We start from the raw sequence: 23,761 nt of genomic DNA, 5'->3' as shown, positions 1-23,761 counted from the left end.
TGAGCAGCGCAGCCCTGCGGGGGGGCACGGGGGGGGGCTCTGTAATTAGTCACTTTAACTACGGCTTCCATAGGTCACCACAAAGAGGGGGCACGGCTTCCAAACTCGCGCCCCATTACCCTGAAACAAACGCCAAAGCCTGTGAGCGCAAATCCACTGCCCGATCACTAAATGAAGACCGGCCTCCCTGAACTCTCCAAATTCTAAGTCCACATGAGCGAACAAGAAATTGTGAAGTGTGATTTTTCCATCCTTTTAAGCTGTCTTTCTACATGCCCTCTTTGCTGTGAGCAGTATAGAAAATAAATATTTGTTAAAGTGAAGACACTTTGAAGAAAAAGCATATGACTACCATAAGATCAAAACAAAATTCATTTAACACAAGTTTATGATGAATTCACAGAACACTTCATCTTTACAAAGCTGCATTTTGGCTTTTTTCAGGCACAAACGTTTTGCCTTTTTCCTAATTTTATCAGTGTTCCTCTTCAGCTGCACCGGGTCCACGCTCTGCGTGTTGGTAGTGCACGGCATCAGTGCCTCATGCCGTTCTCATTACCCCGGTTCCCTCGCTGACTTATTTTCTTTGGGCACACGATGATGAAGTGATGCCTTTCATCATTTTACTGAAAATGAAAAAATCGAACGGTGCCAAAGCGGTCCGAGTTTATCCCATGTGTTACAGTGGATCTCTGCTGGAAAATAACTAGCTGCATGGGAGTGGTTTTCCCCTTGTTCTCTCTGCGCTGTGATCTCGGGGCGCTCCTCTCCGACAGTCAGAACGCAGTGCCACTCTCAGGCTTTATGTAGTATTTCTGCCCAGCTCACGCTTGCACTCCCCCGCCATGGCACCTTGCATACTAACTACTTACACGGAGTAAACTTCGGTGCGAGCGCTTCCTGGTCTCTCTCTGCGTTTTTAGCCGGAGATGCCTGAGTTAAACGCATTGTTGAAAAGAACTTCCACAGCATCCTGCCTCTCGTTCACACCGGCGGGTCTCGGGGCCACGTGTCCAGTGCTCTAACCACAGCATTGCTTTGCCTGCCCCACAGTCCATAATGCCTCATGGCGGTACACCACCGTCTCTGATAATGGTGCTTTCACCTGTATTATCCTGACTTCCACAGAGCCCGCAGCAAGCTGTGTCCAACATACTAATTTAGACCATCTAAATTCAAATGTACCTCGCAAACTGCATACAGTTTTCCCCCTGTTCATTATAAAGACAGCAACATGGTGCAGATTTTCTGAATATACATTTTATATTTACATTTACTGTGTTTAATGTGTCCTCTGCATTAATGAGCCAGCTCCATGGCTGCGTAGAATTGGTAAACAGGGAAATATCCTGATGTAATTTTAATAACCACCCATTGGAGATGGAGTCATTTCATATTCCAACTTTTAATTTTCTTCGTTTTTTTTTTGTGCTTGCGTGAGCTTTCATACCGTAAGGTCATTTTCCAGCCTGCCTGCTCTTTTCCCCCTCTGTGCATACAAAAACATGCACATACTTTCATTGTGAGCACTTTAAGTCGAGAGAGAGGGAGAGAGAGAGAGAGAGAGAGAGAGAGAGAGAGAGAGAGGGAGAGGGAGAGGGGCTGTCTTTTTTTCCGTCTCCGAGGGCGCTGCTTTTCCAAAACTGCCTGGGGCTACACTCCAGCACCTCGCCTCCCTGAGGCCCTCCGCCCGCCTCCTAATAGCCATCCCCCATCTGTGTCACATGGACAGATGATGGGACGCTTCCCCTTCCCAGTTTTTGGAGTGCACATCCACACAGGTTAAAATGCCAGAGTTGCCAGGGAACAGTCAGAAGCCATTAGCGTTTGGGACAATTTGCCCTGCAGCGTTCCTTCTCTGGCACATAAGAAAGGAGTGGGGGTGGGTGTAAATCACCAGCTCTCCTTAGATGTAATGAGGTTGTGCAAGTTCTCTTTTTTCTTTTCTTTCTTTCATTCTCTCTCTTTCTCTCTCCCTCCCTCCCTTTCTCTCTCTCTCTCTCTCTCTCTCTCTCTCTGTGACTCTCACTCTCTCTCTCTCTCGCTCTTTCTTTCCTTTCTTACTCGTCTGATCCAGCAGCATCATTTTTGTGATTATTTCCACCTCTTTGGGTTGCCTTCATATTTTCTTTGGCTGCTCTCTTGGTTTAGGGTACACATAGAGTGCATATGTATTAGCATATATAGGCGCATATACAGTGTGTACATTTGTGTATATAGATGAACACACAGAATGTATGTGTAGACACATGTACAGCAGTATGTGTGTGCGTGTATGCATATTTACAGTGTGTATGTGTATATGTATGCACATATACAGTGTGCAGTGTATGTATATAGATACACATCCACTGTGTATGTGTGGGTATAGACACATGTACAGTATGTATGTGTGTATAGACACATGAGCAGTATGTATGTGTGTGTATACACATATGTACAGCATACATGCATGTGCGTACACAGACACATTGTGCGTCCGGTGTGTATTTGCGCAGTTAGGGGAGCTGAAAGCCAGGCCCTCTCCAGGAGTCTTGTTTCACCCTTGCAGGGGTACAGAGGGAGCCCCCTGGGCAGCAGGGTAATGAAGTGACAGGTCAGTCGGTAAATACGAGCGGGTCGTCTCGGCCTTGTGAGGGGAGGCTATCGTGTTGCAGTGAAAATGGAAACGTCAATAAAATTAATCTGCCAGCTTTTGGCTGCGGCTTCTCAGTCACTGTGGTCTGGGTGTCTGAGCTGTGCGGCCAAAAGGGGGTGATGTGGAGGGGTTGGGGGGTGGGGGGGGGGGGGGTTGTTACAAGAAGGCCACCAAAATCAAAACGTTTCTCCACTCAGAGGATAAGCCGGGTCAGTGAACCCAGTCCATCCTAGCGTTGTTGTTGTTGAAGTTTAACGCAAGCTGAGGAATTAGTGCCAAGTCTGGGCCGAACTTGTCCGGAAGCTTGCAGCATCCAGCCCAGGCTACAGATAGGCCTGAGTTTATTGTTTTAGGCTTTCCTGAACAAGGATTTTACTTAGCGTGGGATTTATGGCATTTGCTGCTAATGAATGCCTATTCTTCAATTACAAAACTCACAGTACTGGTCCCTATTCCCAGATGTCCCTCAGAGACCCCCACCTTCTTAAACTGCAGCGGGGAGCGCAAACTCGGCACTTTCGTGTGGCTCCGCACTAATGATGTGGAAGGAAAACACTGTTTTGAGAGAAAGAGGGGAAGAAAGAAAGACAGAAAAAGAAGGGAGGGGGAAAAAAGAGAAGGCAGAAAAGAGGGAAGGCCTTTGCACTGTCCTTGTATTCTTCATTTATTTTGCATTTGATTACGCCACCAGTCGGATCTTTTTTCTTTCCTCCTTTTTAATGTTATTAGTTCAAATATTTATGCGCGAATATGGCTTGTATAGGTGCTCATGATTGATGTCTCCCCAAAAACAGGAAGACATGCAAGTATGAATTTTAAGAAAGTAGGGGTCCTGCTATGCCTTAGTGGAGGAGTTTTTCAGATACATAATTTAGATGCCCTCAAGGAAGGCTTTCAAGGCATTTTCGCCTCAGGGCAAGAAAAAATAACTATGACTGTTAAAAGTAAATCATTTTTGCTAATGCACAATTAATGCTGGAGAAAAGCAGAGAAAAGAGGAGGGCCAGGGATGGAAACTTCGGTTTAAAGGAAGCAACCTGCCTTGATATGCGCATGTTTCCTCTTGAAATCAAATTATGATGGACATTAATGCAGGGAAAGCCGACGATGTCCTGTCATGCAAATCTCTTGGCGGAAGGGGGAGGGGTTGCAGGAACGAAGAGGGGTATGGGTGTGTGGGTGTATGTGCGTGTGCGTGTGTGTGTGTGTGTGGGGGGGGGGGTGTCTTCAGTCCATTATGTGCATCGAACTGCAACAATGAACCACCTCAATACACATCCCACTCCAGTTCACATGCTGCTCAATTGTGGACCGATTTTTCAACTTCTGTGGGTTTGTTTTTGTCTCCATGTGCGCTTTATACGTCTTCATAATGCTGGCTTTCCAGTCCCCTTCTTCACAATCCCCTCCCAAGAAAAAAAATCATTACTTTATGTCAAGCATGCAGTTCTAATTGAATTAATGACATGAGGTTGTGCAGAAAGCTCAAGTTCAGAGCTTGGAGATGGAGCCTCGCCTTTTTTTTTTTTTCCATTTTTTTTGCTCTCCTCCACTTTGTTTTTTTCTGCCTCCTATCAGAACTGGAGTGGAATGAGAGGCTTTTATGAGCCTTGTGCTGCTGTGTCTAACCAAAACAAAGAGTCATTAGTCCCCCTCCTCTTTGATTGGCCCCAGCTCTCAGGGATGTCTCTTGATTTACGGCCGATTCTAAACTTTCTTTTTTTATTTATTTTTCCCTCCCCGCCACTTCCCCACTTCTACAGGAGACGGTTTGGACAACAGCGTGGCTTCTCCGGGCACGGGAGACGACGACGATCCGGACAAGGACAAAAAGAGGCAGAAAAAGCGCGGCATCTTCCCGAAAGTAGCGACGAATATCATGAGGGCGTGGCTCTTCCAGCACCTCACGGTAAGAAGCACTGCTCCATCCATATTCTCTGCTCCCGAGCTCTTTCTTCTCACACCCCCCCCCCCCCCCCCCCCCCCCACCTGCTGCGGATGCACCACGCCTGATTGACCGCGGACCCTCTGACACTCACCTGTCACTCACCTGTCCCTGGCGGAGATGGCCCCGTCCAACTCATTCCGCCATCCAGTTTGTTTATTTTGCTGGAGAGTTTCTGAGATTAGTGTGAAAGCAGATACCTAACCTGGCTGCACCCTCTGTCCGGCAGTGGGTCACAGAATTCCATTCACATACTATGGGCTTGTTTATTTGTCACTAGCCCCAATGACAGCCACACGACACACGAACGCTTTATAACAGCGACTGTCAGACTTCGGCACACTGTGATAGAGAGCATGCCTTCTGCTCTAGGGCGATATCTCAGAAACCAGGTGAACCTAATGTTCTTTAAGTCCATTATCAAAAGCTACACATTTAATTGCTGTGATTATCCAGCCAGAAATAGTGACACTTTCATTGACAATCCTCCATCTGGAGCCCTACCTGAATGTGCTGGGGCGCCATGGTCAACAACAGCAATATCTGTGGTCAGATGTGTATTTTATATTAGTTTGTGTGTGCGTTTCATTGTTTGTTAATCTCGGTTGAGGGTGCATTGTTGTATTAAATAAAAAAAAAAAAGATAAGGTGTCTCAGTTTTTCTTGAACATTCTCAAGTGCTTGTTATTGCAGCAGAACAAGCAGCCCTCATTTGTTGTATTTAATCGCCAAAGTATAATGAAAGCATTGCGTTTCATTCAGGTGCATTTGAAGCTATTGAACTGTAAAGTAGCAAACGGTGTTTCTCTGTTGTGGTGAACCAAACATGGACCTCTATGCATTCTTCTTATTAATAATTGCAAAAAATCACATATGGCTGTGCAGAGAGCAATGAAGTATCACCCTTGTCAGAAGAGGTTGTTGGACGCAGCGTAAAGACTGCCCGCCTCCATCGTGCCGAGCACATTGTTTGTTTGTGTTCTTCCCTTTACTGAACACTTAAATCAAAATAGCATCTGACAATTAGAGATCTAGCTTGCCAAGCCGAAATTAAAGTTGACTCCACTGGATGAAATATTTACAAGCCACTCAAATTCAGTTAACGTACATACATTTTATGGATGGGAGGAAATCTTGACAAAGTAGGTGAATATGTGTGAGAATGCATGTGCATCCGTTTGTGTGTGTGTCTCTCTGCCTGTGAGCATGTGTGTATGTGTGTGTGCGTATGTCTGTGTGTATATGTGAGTGTGTGTGTGTGTGTGTCTGTGTGTGTGTGTGTGACTATGAGTGGGACGGGGGCTGTACAGAGGCTTAGCCCAGAGTCGCTGAACTGAGGTGACAAGCTGAAACGAGCATGCCAGCAGGACGGGGGGGGGCATTGAAGGGAAGAGGAGAGGGTTAGGCAGGCCTCCCTCACTGCCCCTCTGGTGTCAGGACATTATTAGCAGGCCGGGGCGTATTGATTTTGATCGGAAGGTCAGATTTCAGGGGGGGGATGTCCAAGCTGGTCCCTGAGCTCAAGGGCTGGGTCGAAAGGGGAGGGGAGGGAACGGGTCGGGTCACCACCAGCCCTGTGATTCCTCACATAAGGAGGTCAGGTGCCCCCAGTGCCCAGTTTGCCCAAAGCCCTTCCAGGGAAACAGGGCCCAGGGCCTGACAAAATAATGAGCGGCAAGCAAATACTGACTAATTGAAAGGGCTGTAAATCCATTACATATTGGTCAGGGATAATCAGGAGTGTTTAATCACTTTTATCTATTCAGGAGCACTGAAGCTGCAACGGCAAAGCCCTGAACCTTGCCATGTGCTTATTACTCTCATCATTATCAAAATTACTTCACAGCTGTTCTTTGCTACATCACCTCTGCTGGAGATTTCGCAACCTGTAAAATGGTTTTAATTTGGAAGCCGAGCGAGTGCATGGGAGAGAAAAAAAGGGCTTTTTTCTCTTGTTTTTTTTTTCTTCTTTCTCCTGTTCGAAGCTTGACAAGTTGGTTGGTTGGTGTGCGAGTAGTTTAGGGGGGGGAAAAAATCTCCATTTTGGAGGCTTCTGTGAAGCCACCCACCACAGTGGATATTTTTTTTACACACGTCTGCTAGTTAATTTACTCGCCTCATACCAAGTAGAAATTTCTTGCTTTATTGAGGGATCATTAGGCGTCTTTCCCGGCGACTACAGGAATGCCCGTCGAAGGCCTCTCACCGTTTCAACGCTCCCTGTTAAAAAAAGAGAACGATTCACAGAAAGCTTTGCAGCCTTTTCCGCCAATTTTCTATAGAATTGTTTTAAAATTGCACTGAAAGAGAGAAAGAGAGAGTGAGTAAAGCCCATAGATTTTGTGCAGGAGCAGTTTTTCAGGTTTTTTTATTCATGGAAATACAGCCTTCAAGACCCCCTTTTTCCCTTCTTTTATTACTTCTCCTGCTTTTAGATGTTTTCTCAAATCTTTATTTGTCCCTTTTGTGAAAAGCCCAGGCCGGTCTTGTACGAGCAATAATCCCTCCCTTTTAACCTACCTTTATATTTTTTAGAAAAAAGGGACTAATTGAATTATCCCCCCGCTACTCCCCAAACTCCCCCCCCCCCCCCCCAAACCCCCACCCAGCCCCCCCACACACCCATCCCCTTTTATTTTAATTTGTTAAGCAAATGTATTTTCCATTTTCAGGATGCGTTTGTGCGGGGGGAATTGGAGGGGACTTTGGCCCTTGAATGGCCTATTGCGGCATTCTGGCATTCACGCATTCATTAACTGTGGGGGGAATAAAAGGAACGGGGTTGTATTTTCTCAAACGCCCAGGCCAGCATGGAGCAACTTTTCCATGAGCCGCAGGGGTCTCCCTACATATGTTCTCAACCTCTCGCCATTGTCACCTATTCTGAAAAGCTCAAAAGGACCCCCCCAAAAAACAACACAGGCCAACAGTAACAATTGTTAGCTTTTAGATTCAGTATAACAAAATCTGGGAGCCCTCCCCTTCTCTAACCGCCCCATCACACCCTCACTTCCATGGGAGAAATCTCACTGTGGGGCTGTGCAAAGTCTGAAGGGTGGGTAGTGTTTTTTTTCTGAGCTTCACATCTGTCTTTTACAACATGAACAACAAGACTTGGCATCTTTTAATACCCCGGTTAAACTGACAAATTGTTCCACAGATCAGCTGGCAAAAGATGGAACTAGAGGGCCAGAGATTCTGTCTCTTTTCCCCCTTTTTCTGGATATCGTCCAATCACAGAAGGAAAAGGGAAATCCCAGATTGTTGGTATAAGCTTTTCAATACTACGGGGAGATTATGTTATCAGAAAGGTAAACTTCACTGTTAGGGCAAATTTTTACTGCACTTCAAAGGCGAGCGGGAGAAAGACAGGGAGAGAGACAAGAGGAGCGGGGCAGAGAAAGACTCACCCTGAGCTGGGTTTGTTCAGAGTGGCTGAGGTTGCCCCACCGTTTCATGTAGACAAGCCCTCAGTCCTCTCAATTAGCCTTTCGGCGCCCCAGCTTCCCTCCTCCAGAGCCCCTGGTTGCCCCGCGAAGACAAGGGTCGGCTCTGCAATGAAAACAGGAAGCACTCAGATACAAAGATACCACTCAGAGCCGGCCTATCTTTTCACTAACGTAAACCTCAAACACCAGCAAAAATAAATAGGGATCTTTGTGCAGTTGGGGGCCGGCATTTTTTTTGTGTGTGAATTCATATTGCACTGGGTGGCTGTAGGATTAGGGGGGAGAATGTTTTCAAGCTTCAAGTGTCTCAGGTTGTGCGCCAGGCCGCTATCTGGAAGGGTGTTTTGGGAAGAGTTGCTAAGCTGTTAAGCCAGGTGAAGTGCTCCTTTGGGGTCACTGAAAGGGAGGTAAGATATTGCATGTATGTCTGTCTTTTATTATTTGTGTAATTTTTTCCCCCAAAAATTATTAATCATGGTTTGTAAAGAAACATGATAACTCAAAAACCCATGTTAGGGTCTAGCTGATACAACAGGCATAAACATTTGAAATAATATCACCTCATCTGATGTTAAAGGATAATGATGGTAATGATGTGCTGGCACACTTTGTGAGAAAATGAGCGAAACGCACCACAAACATCATTAGTGGGCCAGAGTGAGAGAGATGGAGGGGCAGCGGTCACTGCTCCCAACGGAACATTAGTCTCCATGGTGACGGGAAGTCATCTCCAGGTCGGTCCTGGGATCCACTGGGCTGAACTGTCCTTAAAAAAAGGCTCAGCGGGTCATCCCCCTAACATGGGCACTGCTGCCTAGCCCTGGTAACGGATGTTTGCCTTGACCAAAAAACAAGTGCGCTGCCTCCCAAAAGAGGCCTGTGTTTGAGTAGACTAAACATTTACCCTGTTCTGTCGTGGCCTGTTTGTGTCCTCCTAATCCATGTGTATTGTTCCACCAGTGCCATTAAGCTGGTGCTGCACATCTGCTAACAGTTTAAACATGATGCACAGAGCCCCAACTCTGTTTTATGTGTCCTGTTTTTATGTGTCCTTTTCATTTTTTAATTTCTTTTGCATATTTTTTTCCTCTGGTGCTGTAAAGCGAACGTTCTGCTTGTCCCGGGCTGTGTTCTGTGATACCCTCTGTGTATGTGTGTGTGTGTGTGTGTGGGGGGGGGGGGGGGGGGGGTAACGAGGGTTCTTTTCTCCAGTGGGGTTGTTTTGTGTTATGTGGGGGTAGGGGGTTCGTGGGGGGTCACCAGGGTTCAGAGCGGAGAGAGGCCCACACGCTCATCTGTCATGTGCTCGTTTACCTCCGAGCCGGGAAGTCAGCACTCCAGTCACCCGTAGCAACCCGGGCGACGGCGTGGTTCACTGGCGCGGCCGTGTGTGCCTGTGTGTCGCGCGCGCGTCCGTGTGTGCATGCAGGAGCGTGTGCGTGTGGGTGCGCGAAAGAGAACCAAAGTAAAACAAATGAAGTGAAACAGGGGGTGGAGTGGGGAGGGGGGTTGCTCAATGTTTTGGAAATCAGTGAACTCTCAGGTAATTATTGGAGGGGGCTGGTCTGGCCGGGGCTTTTGTCAGGCGGCGCTCTAATGCACGCAGCCCGCCGACCCCGCAATGGGGACACAAGTCATCTCTGTCTGCCATCTGTTCTCCTTTGCCCTCCTTCTCACATTAAGCTGTGAATCTGGGAAACTGGGGACAACCTCACTGATAGGCCACTAATGACTTCATGAGAAGAAAGGCACAACAATTGAACGACACAGTGCTCTTTTGTTTCAGAAAAAATAAAATTATATAAAATTAGAAAAGACATGGCTAATCATGTATACTAATATTTGCCTTAGCACGGTTGTCTCCTTGGTCCTAACAGGGGAAAGTCTGTACATGAAAAAAAAATGAAAGTGTAGAAGCCCGTATCCACTAACTCTCCTTTTCTTGTGGGCTATATAATTATATGACAAGCCACATCACCTCTCTTTTCATGTCAAATCCTTTACAGTTCTGTCTAATTCCCGAAGGTGTATGGATGTTGGGGGGAAGGTGATTGACAAAGCCTTGTTTACAATACGCGAGCCCTAAGTCTGAAGCAGTTCCAAAGATTTATTGTGGCATTAGAACGTAATAGCCTCGAATTGTTTCATGCCCAACATCAGTCCTTTTCACTTTGTCTCTTAATCCAGATCTGTCATAGTTCCACTTCAAAGGGTGTATCTACTGTGGCACTAGTAGGAATGAAGTACAGCACAGCTGAAACACTCTTAAGTGTAGGGGTGATGAATGGCATAGAAGGACTTTTGGCATTTCTGTTGATTTTTAAAATTTTTTTTTTGCATTTTTTTCCATTTCAGAGTGTTTTGGAACCGTGTATGTGTAGCATGGGAAGCTGTTTCAGTGTGCTGTCCTATTGTATGCTTTGAGTCTAACAGTATTTAGTGGTGTTTAGATTAGTGTTCCAGCACCTGCAATGTTGCAAGTAGCTGAAGCTGTAGCACTTCCCACCATTTTGTCTGTCCCACAGTTTGTCCGTGCCTAATGTGTGCATTTTAACGCTTTCAGTGAGGCAATAAAAGATTAGCGCATTGTGACAGGATCTACACAAGGTGTTCGGCACCATTAGGAAGCAATTGGCTAATGTAAAACTCTGACTTCGTTTTGTCACTCTACTGCCGAGTTGACAGACAAGAACACCCTGAAAATATTTAATTACAATCCATCAGGGCCTACATTTACCCATAGGACAGTCGCCCACCGCCCGTGTCCACGCTCTTGTTGAGATGAAGAGGGGGGAGGGAAACACAGTCAGATGACTTTTATCGTCTGGGGGCTTGTTCTGTCGAAAAGTAGCAGAGCAAAGGGAGCTAACGGAAGCCCCGAGCCCCGCTGCCCGCAGAGGTGACTGCACCTCCCATGACCTGCATAAAAGACAAACAGAGAGGGCCTGTGTAGCGGAGCAGGATTTATAAACTGGAGCTAGCACTGGAGACTCCTTTGAGCCCTCACGCCTCACCAGCACTGGCCTTATGCATAACCAGGCCCCCCCAACTCTGCAGTAATAATATTGATCCATTAACTAAGAATAGACCTGGCTCTCCGCCTCTGACACCAGGATGATGTAACGGACCGCAAAGCAGCGGATGATAAGCGCTGTTGTGGAAAAGTAGGAGCTGGCACGGGACTGTAGGCCGCTGCTGGTTTTTCCCTCCACGTTTTATGTGGTTATTTTCGCCGTGGCTGAATGTTTAGTGGGTAGAGTTTTAAAATCCTCTTGGAAGTGCTTCCCTCTGTCTCTCCTTCCCTCTGTCTGCCCCCCCCCCCTTGCCCCTTTCCCTCCCCTCCCTCCTTCCCTCTTTCCCCCCGCCATCCCCTCTGCTGAGCCAGAGGGGGTTCTGGGAAGAGACCCCGACAGGCCGTCGATACGACTCGCCATTAATCATAGGCTGGCGCGTGGTGACGCAGGGATCTGAGACCGTCCCATTGAGATGGCGCTATGTGCTGGAGGCTTACAAACAGCCCAGGCCCCTTTGATATTCATCTCACACCAGGAGAAGGGAAATGCAGGGGGAAAAGAAACAGTGCAAACATGGAAGTAGCAAACGGGGGGGAAAAAAACAGAGCAGAAATCAAAAACAGACCCACTTTCTCTGTTTGCTTTGTCATGGGACCCTGACTGCACTAAATCTCAGTTCTGCCATTTTGTTGTGTGATTTATTTTTCCTTCCACCCGCTTTTGTTATCTTCCTTTTTTTTCTCGACTTGAAAACTTCTCAGTGGGTTCCCAATAAAGTAAAGCCAGGTCTGCCTTTCGTCTGAGCCCGGCCTCGCTCCGCTGTTCCTTTCTTCCCTTTCTTTTCCCGAAGTGTGAAGCCTTGCCTTGTCAGCTGATTTCGTAACCGCGTGTATACGTTAGGAGGGAAACGAGGCTGCCTAATTTGTTGTGGTTTCCTCTCTGCCACTTTTGCACCGACAAGAGGTCACGTGACATCTGAAACATGCAGACGTCATCGTTGATGATGTGTTGCTCCAGTGTGGAGTTTCCTCAAGAAAACACCACACTTCTGGGGTATATGAGGGAGAACCTCGCATCTAGAATAGACAAGAAGAAGAAGAATGAGGCAGAAAAGAGTCAAAGAAAAAAAAGTGAATCAAAATATTAAGTGGAGCAGGCCCTGGCTACAGATGTGGATCTGTGTGAATATTGATTGGCAAGCTCCTGGTTCTTCCATCCCAAGGGCTGGCTTGTACAAAAACCCCCTTTTCTTAACCTCATAAACCGAACTTGTACAATTATTTAGATAAAGGACTGTGGCGCCATAGGGTTTGCTTGCATACCCAAGAAGCCCCACTCATCTCTCTTCCTCCTCCTCTTCCTCTTCTTCTCCAGGATTGAGAGTAGAAGAAAAGGGAGAAAAACCTGTAATTATCCACACTTTTCTGAATCCCCCTTAATGTTCATTATTTAAACCAGCGGCAATTACAAGTTCAAAGGGGTTTAGAGGGCCAGCAACCCGCATAATCACTGCCAAATTAAGCAGGGCCCATTCGTCACAGAAGAGTACACTCATAGCAGTGAATCATGCGTGCAGTGACAGGCGCTGATTTACATAAAGACACAAATCTGTGCCCTCCAGGGCTCAGCGTCGCTCCATCCCCCAGAATCCTCTTATGCATGCTTTTTATTTGCTGTTGGAAACTTTGGCATGGCTAATACCTGTGATCATCTTCTTACTGGTCTCGTTCTTCTCCTTCTTGTCCCCAGTCCGCCCACCCATCCCCAATCCACCCCCCCTCCTCCTCCCAACCCCATCTTACCCCCCCCCCCCCAGCCCCTCCACTGCTGTTCCATCTTCAGTACATGATGTAAAGTGGGAGTATGTATTTCACTCCCTGGAGTTTGAGGTGTATCTTTGTTACCTTTGGGGAACGGTCACAATGGCTAATCCTGTCTTCAGGTGGCTGTTTAGCACATTGAAAGAAGGGCTCAGAGAGCCGCCGGTCAGCTCCAGTTACAGGGCACCCTGACCGAAGGGTCACTCCATACAGTCCCCCTGACAAAAACAAAGATCGCTACCTGTTCTTCAGGTGGCTTTATCTCCCTCTTTCTCTCTTTTTCTCTCCTCTTGTACACCTCTCTTTGTGTCTGTTTTTTTTTCATTGCCACACATTACCATTTGAAATAAATTCTTGTTTGAGTCCCCAGACACACTTTGGTGGTGGTCGCATGGTCCCAGGTCTGGTGTTTTCACTGTGAAGCTTGTTTGGGATAGCTTAGTTCTGCTATGTGGTGGAAGTTTTGCTGTCTGTATATTCCTTACCTCTGTAAGTATCCTCTCAAACATATAAGTAGAGTTATTTTCATAATAGAGAAAAGCACAGGTAAGCTGTCTGTGTCATTAAGTAACCCATCCAGGCAGATACACGTGTGCTCTCATTCCCACATTTGCATGTGTATGAGTATATATCCAGCACGGAATCCCTCTGTAGATTAAGAGGCTTCTGTGCCTATTCCATTGATTATCTTGACGATTTTTTTCCGCTCTTTTCCGCGCAGATATTAAAGAGGAATGAAGTCTACGGAAAGAGGAAGGCGAGCTTTCACGGATCATTTTAAGTTATTTGGGTTCAAACAGAGAGGGATCTCTTTTCGGCACAGTTTGAGTAGAATTAAGTAAATAAATGTGGAGTGCACTGTCGAGAAGGCAGCAGCAACTGTAAAAGATGTGTGTTTAAGCAAAGGCAACCCTCCAACACATGGAACATGCCTTACAGATGTTAGCAATTCCGCGACGTAGCATTCCTAACATTAGAACTGCGTTGTAATTGGCATAATAGACCCTGCAACCATTGACAGTAATGGAATCACAGAAAATGATCTGAAGCGCCCCAGAATTAGAGCGATCTTCAGATTCGTTTCAAGATGTCCATTGTTAGTTTTCCCACAATTCCCCCCGACTCCCTCCTCTCCTGGCATCCTTCTCAGAAGTGTTCCACAACTCCAGGTTGTATGTCTGTGTTGCGTAGCGTCGACAGTGTGTGCCGCCTGCACTTTATGCCGCTGCGGGCCTTTCTGCCTATAAGGACCTGTGTAGAAAACAGAGTTTAAAGTTGGCCATAATTGCGCTCAGCTCTTCTGTAGCCGTGCTGAAAGGCGGGAGGGCGCTGTCAGGAAAATTACTTCCTGAGACATTACCATCAATCACTGCATAGGTCAGGCCCCCAAGTCTAAGCCATCAGGAGAGCCAAAAATAAATAATAAAATAACATACTGTTTTGCATGGAGCAGAGAGGCAAAATGATGCACAGAAGAGGAGTGGGGGGGAGAGAAAAAGAAGGGATGGGGGTTGGGCAGGAGGGGGTGTACAGGTTGCAGCGGTTCTTCAGAAGTCAGTGTGGAGACGCTCCATTAAAAGCCCGGGTTAAGAGTTTAGGGATGAGACTCTTGACTGAGGTGCTCTGTGTCTCCTCCGCGGGAAGAATAGAGGACATTGTGTATTAGCGGGGGCTGCCTCGCTCCAGGGGCCTGCCTGAAACGCAGCCGCCTGGCCCGCTGGTCAAAGTCCACCCTCCCCGGCTTGGCTGCATCATTAATTATTCCAACGTCAGTTCCATGGGTGGGGAGAAGGGAAAAGGGGGGAGCAGGGGAATTTAGAAGAAAAAAAACAACAGCTGTCTTTTACACCTCCAGTCGGCTTCACTCGGAGCGATGCAAGCGGGAAGGACCTTCGGTTACCTCGGCTTGCGGTTGTGTTACATTCTTGAGACGGGGGGCTCGATGAGCTGTTGAAAAGAACACAGGCGCTTGTCAGCGGGCTCTGAGCTCGGCAGCCATCAGGCCTCACTTTAGTCTGAAAGGTTAATGACCTTCCTCTGCACTTTGAGTTTGTTTTAGTCCTCCTGCGCCCCTGTTTATAAGGCCGATGTATGGCGCATGTTGTTTCTTGTCTGCAGGCAGTGGCTGGTTTAGTCTCTAAGAGGATACCCCGAAAAGCTCAGCTTTCTCTCAGAGCCCGTGAGGCAGGATAACACCACACTGCAGCCCTCCGCGGTAGCAGTGGACAAGGCGAGAGGCAGCACGGGAAAAAACGCTTGCGGTAATGAAAATCTTAGATAGGAGTTAGAGCTAAAAAGTTCATTAACCTCGCTAATGGAAAGGTATATAAATTATCATTAATTAAAAGACTTTTGTGATAAAAAATGTCTCAGATATAATGGCTTAATGTGCTCCAGAGGCCTCTGGTAGATGCAGCATTGGAGGACAGAGCTGGTGTAAAGATCCAGCAGTCCAATCCATAGCAGGGCGTCCAGCCCGGCGCGCTCCCTCACTAATCTTCCCGATTCCCAATAACAGGCGCGGCGCCCCAGGTCAGCAGAGACAGGGATGTTTTGGACTTCCAGGCTATGCGTTTCATTAGTTAAGAAAACGATCAGCACGAAAAGGTCAGCCGTGTTTCTGATTTTTTTCCCCCCTTCATATAATCGCAGTAAGTTGAGCTCACTGATGGCTATTTTCCCATGGGGCTGTTGGGCTTGCTACCACTTCCTGCCTGCTTTTGTAAGTAGATAAAGCCAGCAACAACCTAAGAGCCAATAGCAATGCAGGGCAGGTAGGTCAGGGGTCACCAGGGCTCTGAGGGTTCCTTGCTGAGGGGCAGGATTGAAAGCCAATAACAGCACTGTGGAGAAATGAGAATAGAATGCACTTAAGGATGGCCTCTCTGAAAGCCCTCCCCTCCCCAATTTTACACATCATAAAGGCATTTTAACTCTCCTCACAACTTGTCTCTGGAACATGAAGAATCTGCAGGTCCTCCAGTCACTTGTCAGTTTACAGCAATATACTGCTAGGGCATTTGCGAGTGACCAGAAATATTCTTGACTTGTATGCACTAGTGTGTGGAATTTCTCTGAAGATGCGTTTTAGAAAGAAAGACACACTGTGGTATTCCCAAGAGCAACAGACAGTGCTAGATGTTGAGAGACCGAGGCTTGGCCTGTTGCATTGCTTACCATTTTCACTGTAATCTTTGATAAATAAACATGAAGAAAATAAGCATTAACCAATGTCTCGGCTCTCTCAGAAGGTTAGCGCTTCCTTTAGTGGGCAGTGCTCATATCCAGCGGTGTTCACTCCACTTGAAAAATTGCTAAATAGGTGACATGGTTGACTTCTACACATTTAGTGCCATTAACAACCAGGCAATGACCCCTGCAGCTGTTCAGGGCAGCTCTACTCTCTTTAATGGCTTTTGTTGCTGTGGTGGTTTGTTGGCTTTAATTTTGACATTAAAAATTGACATTACAAAATTGACATTACACTTCAAAATAGCCTTGACATTACAGAATTGCCTCAAGGGTTTCTATCAGAATCACAGCTGGTTTTTGCGTCCTGTAAGAAGCCATTGTTCCTCGAGATGCTTGTTGTTCCTGACATCTCTAGCAAAAAAAAAAAAAAAAAGACTGTTTTCAACTACACTTACGGAACACTCCTATTAAAAAAGTAAGCTGCCAAGTGGTACTTTCGGTACCTTGTTTTGCTGCGAACAAATGAAAGTGCCTTCTCTTCACAAATGAACCTGTCAGATTGCTCAAGATCAGTCTCCCCCTTCCACGTGAGATCCTTCAATGAAGCTGCTCTGGAGGACACAATGGAAATTGCAATTCAGGAATGCCCTCATTGCTTATGTTGGGTATTAGAGTGCTTTTAGCCGAGACTTGGAGTGGAGGCCTAAAAACGCGCAGCTGTTTTCACATTAGCTGACCTGTTGTTCTTGGCTTTATGAGTTGTTTCGCGGAGGAGCCAGGAGATTCCTGTCCAACCTGATCTGCTGGCATGTAATAACTCGATCCGTTTCATGCAGACCAAATATATTAAAAGTACAGCGGAGGGGAAGTTTGTGCCCTAGGGAGAAGGGGGGGGGGGGGGGGGGGAGAGATAATGCAGAGGAATTGTTCAGAGGTAGTTAGATGCCTAATGGACTAACATGCCTGCGATGTGAGGTCTGGGGTCTGCTGCCCGTGAATCCCGGCTAGACTGATCGACTCATTTCAGCCACAGAATAGAACCGTCAAGTAAAACGTCACCGTTCTGCAGCTGAGATTCCCATTTCTGCAGTGTGTGTGTGTATTACTGTGTCTGTATATGTGTGAGACAGACTGTGTATTTGTGTGTGTGTCTCCTGTGAAGCTATGTGGATACTTTCTCTTGAGAGAAAAAGAGAGAGAGAGAGAGAAGCAGGATATATGTGGCTCTCATCTGTTATAAAAGTAGTAATATTTTGTCATACATAGCAAAATCTTCGCCAAGTTGGCCATTTTTATGCGGTCCACTACAGTTGAGCCTGTGGTCTGCACTGCTGGTTTTGGTCCAGTGTGAGTCCGGTTGGGCCAGGCCAATGCCATGTGAGGACCCAGCAGCAGCAGACCCTAATTGGCTCTCTCCCCCCTGGCCTCAGCCCATGTTTGATTTATCCCATTCGTCCGGTTGGAGTTTCACTGCTTTACAATGTGTGCACAGGCCATTAAATTGGTGTTGATGCTTATCCAGTGGACGGGGGCAGTTTGTGTTCTGGTGTGTGCTCCTGATGGTTTTATGGCGGGCAATAGTGACAAGTGGCAGGGCATGGGATCTCTGTGTACGGGGAGGGTTAACCCCTCTGTGTGGCGTGGCCCTGGGCTGATAGCAACTGGGCTCTCCTCACCTCACTGAGAATAACGCCACAGGTTGAGTTGTGGCTGTGAGTGGGAGCAACAAGGACTGGCCCACAGCAAAAGCTCAGGCTGCGTAGCAGCTAGAGAGTGTTGCATCATAGCTGGGTAGTGTTCTGTCAGATTGGAACATTTAAGTAGACGATGTAGCTCTCAGCACAAGGAATGCCACACGATGTCCGCGACCGCCATCTTTGATCCCGCCAGTGCATGTGGCAGCTCAAAAAGCTGCAGGACAACCTGTCAGGACAACAAAGCAAGAGCATCGACTGAGAGAAGCAAGGCTGCATTCCAACCCAGCCAGACCCGGGCTAAACGTAGTGTGGAAACTTTTTTTGTCTGAAGAAAAGGGGAAGCCGAAACGGACTGGGTTTGTAACGAATGGCGTTCAGCATGGGGCAGAATGCCGGCGGGCCCCGTGGATGGGAGAGACTCGGCCCCTCGCAAGGACGCGGAGATCAGATTCCTTCCCTTGAAAGCGGTGAGCCGGCGTGCTGGAAAGGGTAGCCCCGAACTTGATCTGAAGATTAAACGGCTTCATCCTTATGGCTGCGGGCGACATCTGCACCCGGGCCCACGAGAGCGAGAGCTTTTGTCCCTTAAAAAAGACAAGGCCCTTGCCGCCTCCCTTTTTTCTTGTGCACCGCCAACACAGGACTGAGGTCCTTATCTGGCACCATTGCGAAAGGGTAGTGTCTGGGCTTGCATTTTTGGTGAGCTGTAGGCTCAGGTGTAGCCCCCTCTGCCATGGATCAAGTTGAGAGGCAACAGCACCCTGTATGGAGTTCTAACATGAGGGCACTCTTAAACCCTTAGTTCAGCCCAGCCAAGATCAGGTAGCTACTGTGTGGAGCTGGCAAAGATGTTTTAATTGAATAAAACAAGAAGAAAGAGTAAAGTAAGGCTGCAGTGTTGACGCCACCAACACAAGCCAAACTGCTGGAGCTTTTCAACCAGAAGTTGATTTGACGCATTCTTTAATCCACTGCCATATGTGTTTAAATCCTTCTGCTCCTGGTTTTTTGCTTCCTGGCCAAAGAGCCAGACTTGAATGCACCATGTCTAATTCATCCATGTTTCACATGTTTGAGCACACAGTAATCGGCGTTCCATTGTGTAATGGTAAAATTAAGGTAGTATTGAGCTAAGCCATGTTTCCCCTCTTGGCTATGCAGATCAGAGGCAGGGTAGCCAGTTGACTGTAGGGGTATGGAAAGCCTTTTTGACTGGTGAAAAGAAGTCTCGAGGGAAACAAGACTCCGCTGTGCAATCCCCGAGGTCCCGAAAGGGGAGAACATCGGTGCCGGCAGAGGTCCAGAAGAGTCCATCACAGTCCCAGCATGCACTGCCAGAGATGTGGCACATTCCCATGGTGCACGTGGGACAGACAAAGGGGTACAGGATGCTGAGCGGAATATGCCTCTCTTTTTCGATGGCCGTCCTCTTATGGGTCTTTTTTTTTTTTTTGGCGATTGTGGCTGTTTCCCCGAGTGAATGGTGTACGTGTGCGCCTGGCACAGGGACAGTGGAGATGATTGCTTTTTAGCCTTATGGATGTTTACTGTTATGAGCTGTGTTCTGGGGATCCTCCGGGGGCCCGATTCCTCCCCTTTCGCAGGCAACAGTTTGCTTGGCAGGCGAATTGATAGCCAAAGTTGCTCTAGAACCTTGCACCATCTCAGTGAACATAAATTAATGGTGTAAAGCAAACAGGCAACTGGACCGAAGCCAAGAGCGAGCAGGAGTGGAGCCAGCTATTGTTGAGGGGGCAGCTCTGAATTCAAGCAGGGAGCCCCTGCGCACAATAGCAGTGCATCGCTGCCGGGTCTGGAACAGGCCTTTGAAGTGTATGAAATGATAACTGTTTTATTTCTGAAGACACAAGCGCAGGGGCCGTCCATGACCCACTGCTGTAATTGTTGCTCTGTAGTCCATCAGAACCTGGAGAGGCAGGGCTGTAAGCTAAGTTATTTGCGGCATTCGCCTAGCTGCTGGATGTGTGTGTGTGTGTGTGTGTGTGTGTGTGTGTGTGTGAGTGAGTGTGTGTGTGTGCGTGAGTGAGTGTCTGTGTCTGTGTGCATGTGTGCCTCCGTGTGTGAGTATGTCTGTGTCTGTTGGTGTGTGTGTGAGTATGTGTCTGCATGCATGTGTGTGACTGTGTCTGTGTCTGAGTGTATGTGTGTGTGTGTGTGTGTGTGTGTGTTGTGTGTGTGTTTTGTGTTGGAGAGTGGTCTAAGGCAGTTGGACTGGGAGAGTGAGTCATGTGGCATTCTTGCCTGTTTTCTCCCTGTTGTCAGGAAGCAATGAGAGCTCAGGCTTCGGAAAATAAAACAAACACAAAACAGACCCCCCCGTCCACCCACCCAAAAACACACAAAGAGAGCAAAGGAGAGGGAGACAGAAAGACCAGGCAAATTCTTAACACCACAACTTCCCTTTCTAGCTTTATCAATTTCCTAACATATTTTTGTAGATAATTCACTCAATGCAAATCTTGGTAGTAAAACTCATTTAATAACAGCACTGATTCCTGTACATAGCATATTCTTTTCTAGGGTTTTGAAGTTCATTGGTGATAATGTGCAGACTCACATTAGCAATGTATGGTGTGTATTTTACAATTAGAGTAAATATCAGAGGACTTCTGTTTCCTGAAATTAATTTATAATGTTAATCATTTTATACCTTATTTAACAAAATTTTATGGACAATAAATTCCAGTTGTCAAATTGGATATGTATATTTTCTGACATATTTTTCATTTGAAAAAGATTCCACCATATGCTCGGTTTGAATGTCATTTGTAATAAAACGTAATAATATTAACAATAACATATTTTTATTTATAATATGCCAATCTTACTCCTCTGTATACAGAATACATATTAAAATGTCATGCCTATATTTGATTATTTTTGTTAGGACTGTGAATATTATTATCACCAAATAGTCACTGGGATTAAAAACAAATAAGATTGCAATCAATTTGAAAAATATATTAAATAATATAATTAAATAATGCATTGAGGCAAATGGGACAATATTAGAGAAACTCGCAAATATGTTTTCAGCTGAAGGTTGCAATAAGGCACCATGGAATCCCATTAGCTTCAAAACAGGCGAAACTGACAAAGGGGTTATTTAATATTTAAAGAATTATCTCCATGGATTGCTAAGTGGTCCCTTTATTAAATGTAAGATCTTAAAAAAAAAAAGATTTATCGCTTTAATAAACATGGAGAAAATAAAGGGAAGGAGAAGCATGGTAACCTTTTCTATAGAACAAGCCTTCGCGAGCATAAAGGAAAATAAAAACAGAAGCCGTTGTCTGCCACCGTGCGAGGAGTGGCCAGCCCGAGCCCTGCAATTTCCCCAGACTTCATTAGCATGGAATGGGTTTGCAGGACATCTCACCCCCGTGACCCGCGTCTTTAATTCATTGCAGCCTGGCTCAGCGCTGATGAAGTCATCCATCATCATCATCGGGCCCCCGTGCCGCAGTGCCGGGGCTCGGCCTGCAAAGTTCAGCTGCTGCGGGTGCTATTACACACAGTGGCGGAGAGCGGGAGAGAGCATTACACCCTGTAATTTAGCCAGCAGTGTGAGCACACACATGCAGGGGGACAAAGCACGCCCCGCGTGGACCTTTAACAGCCAATACACCTTACTCTTTCTGTGCAGAGCCTCCACAGCCTCTGTGTGTGTGTGTGTGTGTGTGTGTGCGTGTGCGTGTATGCTATTATTGTAGGGTAGAGATATTAAAAATAAGATGGAGGCATCCTAGCTGGATATTGTACACTTGCGCCATTAATAGGTTTCCTTGTAATTAACAGAGCTTTTCGATCCAAGCCAAGCGCTAGCCTCGGCAATAAAAAAGGGAAAAAAAACCTGCTCATTTCTCTGCCTAATTATTTATGGACTGCTTTACATTTTGCGGTCAGTCAGGCTTCATGATATTTGACTGGGCTTTTTAAATGCTGTCCATTGATACAATTGGAAGCATATATGGAGGTTTTCGATTGTATCTTTTGTGTATGTTTTATTTTTTCTAATCAAGGGAACATGCTCTGCATGTTTCAGGGAATCATTAGATAAGCAGCCACCAAGCTGACAGCATATTGTTTCCACACATTAACTGTTTATACAACTGAATATTTTAGTTGAAGCTGAGAACAGTACCTTGCTGGTGGCCATTACAGACACCTTCCAGCACTAGAATCAGTTCTCCATCCACCATGCCACCCAGCTGTTCTGGTTCTCTGTGTTTTGTGTATACTGTATTGTACATAGTTTTAGTTTGCTACTGCACCAACCTCTGTTTTGTGCAGCGGTATTTTTAGAGCTAGTGGTTAGAGGAGCCATCAGCACACAGCTGCTTCTCTTGGAAAGAGGGAAGGAGTGAGAAAGAGTGGGAGAGAGATGAGGTGAGGAGCAAGCACGTGTTTACCGTAATTGACAGTGGGGGAGCTGATGAAAGGCCGTGGAAAGAAATAAGATTTTTTTTTTTTTTTTGTCGTGTCCGTGGTCAGGGAAAATTTCCTTACCCAAGGCTTTTCCAGGGTTTTAAAGTCCCCACTCTCCTTGATGAGACATCTTTCTTGTTTGTTCAAACCATTCATTATGTGGCTAGTGGACGAGTCGTGCCGTCGGTCGGTGTATTTATCACCGTGCTACACTGCACAGGCTGACAGTGGAGGATTGATGACCAGGAGTAGGCCTGAGTCGCCGAGGAAGCCTTAATACAATGTAAATTACTAACTCCCATTTCCAATCCAGCCCTGCTCCTCTCTCTCTCTCTCTTTCTCTCTCTCTCTCTCTCTCTCTCTCTCTCTCTCTCCTCTGCCGAAAATTATTAGTGTTTTTTATAGTAAGGCAGAGGTCATTACTAATGTGCAAAATCTGAGGAAGCCAAGAGCAGGCAGAGGAGAGGAAAGAGTCTGCTCGTATTACGTGTTGTTGTCCAAGGATAAAAGGGGAAAAAGAAAACACACACACACACGCACACACACACAAAACCGTACACATACGCACAGACACACACACACACACACACACACACACTTTCACAGAGAAAGGCCCATTTCCCTCAGCCAAAGAAATGTCAGCACCTAGCAATCAAAAAATGTATTTCTATTTAAGCGTTATCATCTTTCTTTGTTAATTTTAGCATATTAAAAGCCACTGCACACACAACTACAAATCTGATTAATCCTCCTCTGCAGCCTGCTCTCATTATTTGTCCAATCTGAGGGTTATTTTCTTATTAATTGAATGCATTCCTCAAATGTTTTTTTCTGACCTTTAATTAAAATGGACCCTGAGACATAGCATTCCCTGAAAATGTCCTATTACACTGGTCCCTCTTACCTATCCTGATAACATAATCTTCTTTAATTCATTTTTTAAAGCAATGAAAAAATATAATTGTGTATATTTCCATTGACATATATGTACTTTTACTACATCATACATTTACATATATATTTTTTGCTAAAACATTTCCAAGACAAACGTGCCCATGGCACAACTGAAGTAAGACATGGTTTATGTTGTATTTTGCTCCTGTCACATTGGTGAGATTTGGGAGATGATAGAAAAGTTGCAAACAAAGGCGGGGCCCGCGAATGGCGTGCTGACGGATTCTGATCTGGCCCAAAAAAAAGGAGCCGGATTAGGCCGGTCCCCCCGAAACACAGCCGCGTGTGTCGTGCCGCCGGATAAAATACACCGTCTCGTTTGTTTCATTTGTGGCGCGCGGAGACTCCTAATCTGGCTCTTTAAGACGTCTGTCATCAGTGATCACCGTTGTTTTGTCATGCTTCATGGCAGGAAAGAAAAAAGAGTCCAAAGCCCGGCTAAAGGACTGCCATTTATATCATGTCATGTCTGGCATATTGGAGCTGACACAAATAGTATCATCGCATCTCTGGCTGCGGAATTGCATTTTCAGGTAGATCTTCTGGCAATCGGAGACCTTTTCCAAAGGATCTGTTACTTTGCTTTTCCCCTTTTTTTACCCC

The 23,761-nt window shown here is 46.3% G+C and overlaps 1 protein-coding gene across 4 annotated transcripts in view; it reads left to right on the top strand.

The window, feature by feature from the left end:
* The window catches only part of meis2a (Meis homeobox 2a), a 74,992-nt gene that overhangs the window by 27,192 nt on the left and 24,039 nt on the right, over nucleotides 1–23,761 (top strand). For all 4 annotated transcript variants that reach the window (XM_036542056.1, XM_036542057.1, XM_036542055.1 and 1 more), the window contains exon 8: nucleotides 4,402–4,547. In XM_036542056.1, coding sequence (XP_036397949.1) covers nucleotides 4,402–4,547 — 146 coding nt within the window. The remainder of the gene's footprint in view (nucleotides 1–4,401; nucleotides 4,548–23,761) is intronic.

Source organism: Megalops cyprinoides, chromosome 12 (assembly GCF_013368585.1).
Source record: "Megalops cyprinoides isolate fMegCyp1 chromosome 12, fMegCyp1.pri, whole genome shotgun sequence".
NCBI classification, from domain to species: Eukaryota; Metazoa; Chordata; class Actinopteri; order Elopiformes; family Megalopidae; genus Megalops; species Megalops cyprinoides.
Note: the sequence above shows the minus strand (reverse complement) of the source record. Positions and strands in the feature narration are given on the sequence as shown.